This window comes from Nematolebias whitei, chromosome 13, assembly GCF_014905685.2.
Source record: "Nematolebias whitei isolate Nwh7 chromosome 13, NemWhi1, whole genome shotgun sequence".
Lineage (NCBI taxonomy): Eukaryota > Metazoa > Chordata > Actinopteri > Cyprinodontiformes > Rivulidae > Nematolebias > Nematolebias whitei.
The window spans coordinates 16,374,394-16,384,424 of record NC_056510.1 but is presented as its reverse complement, the minus strand read 5'-3'; the positions used below and the strand labels follow the sequence as shown (position 1 = coordinate 16,384,424).

Genomic DNA, 10,031 nt, shown 5'->3' with positions numbered 1-10,031 from the left:
GTATATATATAAAAAAAATACTAAAATAAACTACTACTAACTACTTGTACTTCCAACGTCATGGTTTTTCACATATCGTGGGGCTTCAGGGTACGGATCCCCCACGATAAATGAAGGACTACTGTAGTGGCAAAGTACTAAAAATATAATGCTACACAAAACTATGCACAAACAAACCAACTAAAAAAAAACATTTCCACCTATTCTGTCCATCAAAACAATCGTACATACATTGGATCCATGCGGTGAGTGCCCCAGCTTTTCCTTAGTGCTGCGTTTCGACAGTAAAATATGACTGAGGTCCAGCTTCTTGTTTAAAGTATGAATCTATGGGAAAATACACAGACAGTGTTCACCATTTATAAGACAATATAATGAGATATTGGTAAAGAAAAATATATAGTTCCACTAAAATTATATTATTGAACAGGATACTAAAAGATGAGGCAATACAGAAAATGTCTAGAGGTAACAAAGGTGGGTCAAGGAAGTTTTATGGAACTGATGAGACTGTGTGCTGTTTATTTCCTTTTAGACTATTTATCCATCTTATCTGAATAACATGAATTGGCTGTAGATTACCTTGCCAAAAAAAGGCTATTCTCTCTCTTCTCTGGATTTTTTCATGTAAAACATAAATAAATAAATAAATAAATAAGTTGTCTAAAGGTAACAGTGAGGAGGTATACCAGCAGGCCTTGGGTCCAGACCACATTGTGTGCTGCTGACACACAAAGTGTAGCAGAGATGAAGCGGAGAACTGACTTCCAGATCAGAGAGCCTCGGTGTTTGGGTTCTGCTGCTGCTGTTACCTTTTGGTCCTTGTGCTTCTACGAGGACAATCAAGTATACAGGTCAGCAGCCAGATGAAGGTGAGGGATGGGCTGAGGGAAGCCGACTACAAAATACTACTGACACCCAGAGAACCTTGGACTAATTGGAAACTACTGATGTTTAGGAGAGGAGCAATTTTCAGTCATGTAAAATCTAGGTATCATACTAAATGGGCAACTAATGTGTAAAGATATGAAAACAAAATTCCTGGAAAGCTAAATGTTTGAGTGTTTATTTGAGTGTACAATTTTTGGTGTTAGAATTTAAAAAAAGAAGAAAAAAAAAACAGACCAACAAAGTAAGACAAAAGGTTTAAAATATTAACTTGAAATTTTAAATCCTAAATGAATTACCTGTATACTAATGCAATAACGGATTTTCTCAACTAACATTCCAAAGTTGTTGTTTTTTTATGTTATAATTAATTTGTTAAAAATAATAACTTGTTTTATAATGAAATATCAGAACTCTTCTTGTAAAACATCCAAAGAAGGCATTCGGATGAAAGATGAAACGTTTCTACATTTTTTTTTTGTTTTTTGAACATGTCCCGAGGACCTGACAACTTTTTTTTTTTTTTTAGATCTTCTTGTATTTCATTTTTGTAGTAAAAATTTGTTTAATTGAGGTACACAAATTCACTTGAAATACACAAGCTAAAAAAAAAAATCTTTGTCCAGCTGGTTTTTGGCAGCATGATGGCTCAGTGGTTAGCACTGTTGCCTCACAGCAAGAAGGTCCTGGGTCCAATCCTCGGTTGGACTTGGGGTCTTCCTGTGTGGAGTTTATATGTTCTTCTCATGCTTGCGTGGGTTTTCTCCGGGTACTCTGGTTTCCTCCCACAGACTAAAAACATGCATGTTGGGCTGCCTTCAGACCCAGGCCTCTCTTGCACAAGAGATATGTGATCTCAATGGGATTTTCCTGGTTAAATAAAGGTTAACTAAAAATAAATAAAAATAGTTCTGATTGAATCTATGTAATTACACGCCAGCCTCAACTTCCTCATCCTATCATCTAAGTACCGTACATACAGTATTTATTCTGTGATTAAATTATACTTTTTTTCCAGGCAGCCTGTGATTCAACAGAGGTTGTGAAACCAGACATTGCTTGGATCAACAATCACCTCTGGGTCTAGACAATGACTGCCACCACCACTTTATGTCTGACAGAAGGTGTCTGGTGCCAATGAGGAGTGACAAACACAAAGACACAAGCTTGCAAAAAGGCTGTGGTTACAGATAGGGAACGGTCTAAAACGAGCCCTGAGACCACCCGTTCACAACACTAACAAATATACAGTATAAGGAGTTATGCTAAAATTTCTTCATTGTATTTGTTTGAACCAATGAAGCTGATTTTTTATTTAATGTGGTTGTTTATTTAGTGGAAAATAAGAAGATTTCTCTCTAAAGCTAGCAGAATTATAATGTTAAACCAAGTAACACAAACTCAAAGGGTACAACACATATATTGGACAAAGAAGTAATGCATTTTTTTTTTTTGAGGGGGGACAGTAATGGAAAAAAAAAGTGATTTTGATCCATTGTGCCTTCTTGCACAAACAAAGTGCAAAAATCCAAGTACATGAAGCTTCTTTATTTTTTGCAGCTGGAACATGATCTCTCCTTATTTGCTGACTGACTGCACAGAGCAGCTCAGAGACTTGTCAAGTCATAAACACACCAAGCAAAAGCTTAGATTTCTAATCAGGTCATCAGTGCAGGCGTGTAAAAGCTGATGGCTACAGACACACTGCTGTTTCCATCACATGCTTCATGCGGCAGCACCGCCTTTGAGTTCCAGAGTCGAACCGAAACGAGACATTTGTCAAAAACTGGAGGGGTATGCACTTCCCCACATCATGCTAATGCATTTTCTTTGAAGCAATGAGAAACACGATTTGAAATGCTGATTTGTGTTGGCTCGACCGCTGTCCTCAAATAACAGAGCCAGGAGGAAAACCGCTGGAACAAATGCTCTCTGTTTTTTATGCTCAGCAGGATGTCAAAGTCAAGTTAGTGTTTGAGCAAATTAAATCTGGAGCTACTGACTGTCAAATTAGAAAATAAAAAAAATGAAATGACCTAACAAAAACATGACTTTTTTTGCTTAAAAACTAAGCTTTGGGCTCATAAGATTTCATTCAAGCTCAACTGTACGACAAAACTACAAACAGTGTTGAACCTATATAATATTGAGAGTTAGCTACTTTACCAAGCAACCGGAGAGATCATATTTCTCCAGTTTTAGCCTCTCCACTGGCTCCCTGTCAAGTCCAGAATTTAATTCAAAATCCTACTTCTAACCTGCAAAGCTCTCAACACTCTAGCTCCATCTTATATTACAGGTCTTATTGTTCTAGATTTTCCTAACAGAGCACTTTGCTCTCAGACTGAAGGTGTACTCGTGGTTCCTAGAGTTTCCAAAAACAAAATGGGAGGCATAGCTTTCAGTTATCAGGCTCCTGTCTTATAGAACCAACTTCCAGTTTCTGTCCGTGAGGCTGAGACATTATCCAGTTTTAAGACTGGGCTTAAGACTTTCCTTTTTGCTAAATCCTATAGTTAGAGTCACCTTGGGTTTCCTGAGCTGTCCCTGCTGCTATAGGCTTAGACTGCTGGAGGACAAACTGACTACATTTTTTCACTCTGCTACTGTCTTTACTTACTCTGCTCAACCTGTTTTGCATTTGTAATTTTTTTTTTCTATCCTTAACATGCATTTTTGTCTTTCAGGTACACCTGGACCTATACCTGGACCTACCATTCTGTGTTCGTTTGTCTCTCCTTCCTGTCCTGTCAAACCAGCCGGTCAAAGCAGATGGCCGCTTGGCCTGAGCCTGGTTCTGCTGGAGGTTTCTTTCTTTTTAAAGGGAGCTTTTCCTTTCCACTGTTGCCTTTGTGATTGCTCAGGATGGGAGACTGTGACTAAGTGAGGATTCAATATGTCTGATGGTTTCCTTAGATAAAGAACTTTACAAATTGGCTTTTCTATGTATGTGAATGTTCCTGTAAAGTGCCCTGAGACTACTTTGTTGTGATTTGGTGCTATATAAATAAACTGCATTGAACTGAATTAAACTGAATTGTTAGAAGGTAGAAAGCCTATATCAAACTCCCAGTAACAAAAGTTTTCTCTATGCACAATTAGAGTTCAATAGAAAATAGTGAGAGATAAAGTTTTTCTTTTTTCTTTACTAGCTAACCCGCAGTATTCATGTTGTGATGAATCAACAAGATGAGTAATGGACTAACATAGCAAACTAAGACACTACAAACCGTTACATGTGGACACAAACAGGAGAGGAGGGTTGTAGAAAGTCTAAATAACATTGTAAAAGTGAGAAAAGGTATGATAAGATTGAAAATGGCACAAAGAAATGTGTGTGGTACATTAATATAAAGGTTTCTCTATTTGTAGATATCTAGATCATCTTGAAAAGGACTGTTGTACTCTGCATTAAACATTGGTATTGGTATCCAAAAATAATAATGATCTTTTTTCTGTGTTCAGTAAATGCCACATAAAAGATGCACAGGAAAAACAAACATGTGTAGGATGGTAAGAGGACTGACAGAAATAGGAAAGCAGTTTGAGACCAGCTACAAAGTTTGGGGGTGAGAAAAAAAGGTGGTCACCTGTCCTCCTTTGGGCTGATACTTTATATTTTCTGTGGATCCGATCTTGGATTTGATGTTCTTAAAGTCGGGCAACGGCTGGTTGATGATGCGGATTTGCTTGGGAGTGGTTGCGGGCGACTTGGGCGGGGTGCGGATAACGGCCACCTTCCTCTCCTGGGAAATCAAACTGAGGGAGCGTGGGGTCCCAGGGGTCCTCGATGATGATGAGTAGCTAGGAGGGCTTCCTGGGGTGATGGCTGTGGAGCCCGGGGTACGGGGGGTGGAGCGGCCACTGCGAGCGGAACGGGACCGAACTGATTCTGCAACTGATGCACGAATAAAATGTATATATATATTGAACAGTGAGGTTACGAGCATTTGGAAATGTGGCAACAAAAAAAGTTAGTTTGTGTAAATATAAATTCAAGCCCATTTATTTTGGAATCAGTTCTATGAAAATAGAATTAGCAGAATCTACTGTAGCAGTGGTGCTGTCATTAAAAAAAAAAAAAAAAAGATTTTTTTTTTAAGTTCACCTACCTGTCATACTAGGGGCTCGTCCTATCCTATGCTCTGCCCTCATTTCAGTGTGAAATGCTGAAGAAAGGAATATCAAAAAAGCAAAAGAAAAAGAAATGTTATCTGGGTTTTCAGTTGCATTGAACTTTGAATTTGTACAAAGTTACAGTATGTAAAATCATTTGAGAAAAACATCAAAGTTCATGCTCAATTATCCAGAAGAAAATCCAACAAAGTTCAGTCAGGTCATCTGGATGGTTTATTTTTTTGTTGTTGTTACGATGTTTCGTTCTTCATCCAAAGGGCTTCATCAGTCCGAGGAGCCACATACAAACTGAGTCCCACAAGCAGCACATTTGCATAGTGGACCAACCAGTTTGCTGGTGATAAGATGGTTTCTGGGGACTGCCCTCTACCCTGTCGACTCCTCTGAGGCAGCCATAGCCAAATGACCTACATGGGTTTTCTAATTGGATTATTGAGCACAAACTTTGACATTTTGAACCACTTTGACTATGGCTGCCTCAGAGGAGTCGACGGGGTAGAGGGCAGGCCCCAGAAACCATCTTATCACCAGCAAATTGGTTGGTCCACTATGTGAATGTGCTGCTTGTGGGACTCGGTTTGTATGTGGCTCCTCGGATTGATGAAGTCCTTTGGATGAAGGAAGAAACATCTCAACAACAACAACAAAAAAAAAGAAACCATCCAGATGACCTGACTGAACTTTGTTGGAGTTGAGAAAAACATAATCTCATATTTCTTACCAAAAGAAAAGAGCAATGTGTAGTTTATTCTCAGTCACAAAAGTAAAACCATGCCAATTTTTTTAATACTACTCACTGAAACATTACACATATTAGGTTTTTTTTTTTTCAAATGATTACTAGAAGCTTTTCTCTTTTCAGCAAGCTCTTCATAGCACAGTAGATACTCCTTGTGAAATACTGACAGCTGTGAAGCTGATAAAGGCTTTAGAAAACCTACTGCCTCCTGAAACTTATTGAGTGAAATGAGCTGGTCTGCCTACATGTGGGTCTGCGAGGAGCTGTGGAGCCAGAGCTAGTGATAGAAGTAGAACTGCCCTCATGCTCATGGTACGCACGGCGACTCAGATAGGAGCCATATCGTGGGACAGAGGACGTCTTGGCTGGGCTCCATGATCGACCGTCCTGTTAACAAATACAAACAAGAGTGCTACCATAGAACAGTGTCTCAAATGCTGCTCTGAGGTTTGCGACAAACTGTTTTACTGTCAGAACTTTCACAGCCATCCTGCCAACCTACCATCCACCTACCTTGCCTATAGGTGCGTCAAATTCTGGGGAGCTTTGACATCTCTCTAATGAGGCAGTTGTTCTGGATATGGAGATGGGAATCTTTGTAAGTGGCAAACGATGAGCATGACACTGAAATGGTATAACCAGTAGGGGAGCAGACCAGTATGTGAACAGCATGCATAAAAAGAACATCAACAAAAGAATGATGAAAATGACAGCACTATTAGTGCACACCTTTAATAAGATGAAAAATGAAGTATATGAATCTTACAAGTTTTTTTTTTTTGTTTGTTTTTTTAACAATAAAAAACATTTTTTTTACAAATTTCCAAAACTTCCAAATGGTGAACCAAATTATGAATTTGGAGCACTGGACACAATGTTCTGCCATCAGATGCATGGTTGAACATATTAATAAATGTATTCAAAGACATTTACAGTACGGTGAAAGCGACATGACATTTAAGAAATGAGGAATGTGTTATTTTAAACACAATAACTGTCATTAGCATGGTGGAGGAGTAAAATGAAGTCACGACCACAGTCACTAGAGAAATGTCACAGGGTGGATCAACACCCACTCAGTAAAATAAATACTCCATATGAATCTGTCTTGACTACATATATTTAAAATATGCAATTGTGCAAAAGAGTTTTTACATACTTTAAAATATAATCAAAAGAACACTGTTTAAAGGTGCTCAAACAGAAACACAAGCCAATTTATATTGATGGATTTTAGCTTGTGCAATAATGTAAAATTCATCATTTTGTATTGTCCCTCTGATTTTGCGATTTAACAGGAATTTTATTAGGCGTTTCTCCTCCTTGGTTTCAGTGTAGAGGTCATGTCACTGTTTGTTTTGGTTGCCATACTCACAGATGCTCTGTCACGAGACTGTCTGGCAACACTGAGAGGCTGGCGACTGTCTGATGGGGCTTCTGTAGGACAAAAAAATAATAAAACCATGATGCAGAGCACATGTAACCTCCATGCAATAAAGTAGAAGATGTAAGCGCCTTTGAAATGTCCTATTTTGGACAATTATCATTTCACCCTCGCAACATATGGTATATATACTATATGGTTACATTTATGGTACATTAATTAGTGGAAATAAAAAGTTCTGTAGGTTTATATGGGGGACTGTGCATTATGTAAGTCAACCCTGGAAATTAATCTAATTGGGGCAATGCAGCAGTACACTGAGTGTTCATCACTGGTGACACAGAAGTGAGTGCATCAGAGAAAACGAGTTTCAAGCTGCCTCTGGGACAGAGCAGCAGTACAGACATTTTTAGCATCATGTTCTTCACAGCTTCTATTAAACTTCAGTGGGCAGTAAATTTACCGTGTGATTATGATGTATATAAAAACTCAAGACAGCAATACCTTAAAAATTTAAATAAAATTACACTGAAACTGAGCAGTTGTTGTGACAAATAAACAGAACACAAATGGTGCAAAGAATGAATACAGATGCCCAAAAATGCATTGGCAAAGAAGACAAAGCTTTTCGAAAGAGCAAATTAATCAAAAATCTATACATCCACAGTGAACAAATTAATTCTGATGCATAAACGTTTACAGGAAACAACATAAGAGACTTGTATTAAATTACTCTTTCAAGTAAGGAAACATGAATCCAATGTAAAAAGCGACAAAAAAGAAAACCCAAAAAGAGAAATTAAGCCAAATGAAACATTTACAAAGGTTATTTTTTTATTATGAATAAAAAACAATAACCAATAAAAATGAAATGGACATCAAAGACCAACAAAATCTGACACTACAAGATGGATGTGATGATGGGAAATGGTGCTCCAGTGACTCCTAGAGGAAACACCAGCTGAGGAATAGGCCAAAAGTAATGTCACCTGTGGGTCTCCTTCGGGGGCAGGAATGATGTTGGACGGGACGTGTCTGGCGAACTGTTGGCTTCATGGCACTCCTCGTGGATGGAGACAGAGTCTGAGACTCTACTTTTTTGGTGAGCTCAGTCTTTTTTACGACAGCTACATTATCAAAAGAAACAAGGCTTGTGACAACAATATGCAGACAACAATGCTGAGCGATATGTTAAAATCTTAATAATTAAGGGATAAAACATCCCATAATATCTATGTGTTTTATTTATTCTGTTGGGGCATTATACAGAAAAAATAATCAAATGCTGATGATTAAATAGGTACATGGGTTACATAACAGTATTTATTACCACAATGTGATAAAACATGTTTCAATGCTTGTAGCTTAAGATATCAATGTTTAGATGATAACCTTTCTTCTTCTTAATGTCTTCTCGAGGTGTATAGACAGGTTCTTTACGGACAGGTTTGCGTTCAGGAGTGGAGATCCGTCCTTTTGCTCGCCCTCCTTTAGCCTTGTGTTTCACTGGCTTTTCTTGTTTCTCTGTCATCCGTTGTTTGTTCTGGGCCACAGGAGGCTTTTTGACTGGGCTAGGCACCTTTGGCAAAGGTTCGATAAGCTCCGTGGCCATACTCTTATCATCATCTGTGTTTTTAAAAAGATGCATCAAACACACAGTTTGAAACAGCCAAAAGAAAATAAATTAAATGAAACATCATGACAGAACAAACAATAAAGGGGATCTCACCTTGTGTGTCTACCCAGGAGCTATCCAGTATGGAGTCATCTACTGTGGTTTCATCTCGGTCATAGCTCTCTGTTGGTCCTTCTGTGTCTACGGTCTGTGTCCCCCTTCTTGGAGAAGCAGGGGTTTCAGGAACATCACCCACTTCCTCTAGACTGGCCACCTCCATATCCGCTTCCTGGGCCAACTCCACAGACTCTTCTTCTTCGTCTTCATCTGGCTCTTCTTCTTCTGGCTCATCTTCTTTCAGGGTAGAAACACCAAGAGCTTCGGCTTCAGGTATTGCAGAGAAACGAACACTGTGTCCTGGTTCTTCAGCTTCATCAATTGTCTGGACCACAGTGATAAAGTCATCTTCAACCATGACCACTGATTCTATTGCGGCATGGGTCTCTGGTATTTCTTTTGACACATCTGCAACTTCACATTCCTTCTTCAACATATCTTCATTAAACTTCTCCTTCGTGTTTCCAGTAATTTCTTCAGATGTATTTATGACAGCTTTTTCTCTTTCTTGTTTTGCTTCTATGTCCACAGGCAGATCTGAAGCACTGTGGTCCATCTCAATCATTTTCTCTTGCTCTTTCTTCTCTTTGAGTTCCATTTCTAGCTTTTCCTTCTCCTCATTTTCTTTAGCTTCCCTCTCCTTTTCTTGTTCTACCTTCTCCTTCAACGCTTCCGCTATTCTTTCTTTTTCCATTCTTTCCTTTATTTCTCTCTCTTCTTGCTCCCTCTTTTCCCTTTCTTCTCTCTCTTTCTTCTCTCTCTCTTCTCTATCCTTCAACTCCCTCTCCTCTCTATCTTTCTCTTCCTTCTCTTTCAACTCCCTCTCTTCTCTCTCCGTTTTCTCTTTTTCTTCTTTTTCTTTCAGCTCCCTTTCTTCTCTCTCTCTTTTCTCTTTCTCTTCTTTCAGCTCCCTTTCTTCTCTCTCTCTTTTCTCTTTCTCTTCCTTCTCTTTCAGCTCCATCTCTTCTCTTTCTTTGTTCTCTTTCTCTTCCTTCTCTTTCAGTTCCCTCTCTTCCCTCTCTTTTTTTTCTTCCTTCTCTTTCAGATCCCTCTCTTCTTTCTCTCTGTTCTCTTTCTCTTCTTTAAGCTCCCTCTCTTCTCTCTCTTTCTTCTCTTTCAACTCCCTCTCTTCTCTCTCTTTCTTCTCTTTC

General features: G+C 38.8%; 1 protein-coding gene across 1 annotated transcript in view; it reads right to left on the bottom strand.

Annotated features, from left to right (window-relative positions):
* Positions 1–10,031, bottom strand: part of map2 (microtubule-associated protein 2) — a 96,735-nt gene that overhangs the window by 13,992 nt on the left and 72,712 nt on the right. The window contains exons 9-15 of the mRNA XM_037686137.1: positions 8,878–10,007; positions 8,541–8,774; positions 8,138–8,275; positions 7,140–7,201; positions 6,010–6,151; positions 5,001–5,057; positions 4,479–4,786 (exon numbers count right to left, since the gene is read on the bottom strand). Coding sequence (XP_037542065.1) covers positions 4,479–4,786; positions 5,001–5,057; positions 6,010–6,151; positions 7,140–7,201; positions 8,138–8,275; positions 8,541–8,774; positions 8,878–10,007 — 2,071 coding nt within the window. The remainder of the gene's footprint in view (positions 1–4,478; positions 4,787–5,000; positions 5,058–6,009; positions 6,152–7,139; positions 7,202–8,137; positions 8,276–8,540; positions 8,775–8,877; positions 10,008–10,031) is intronic.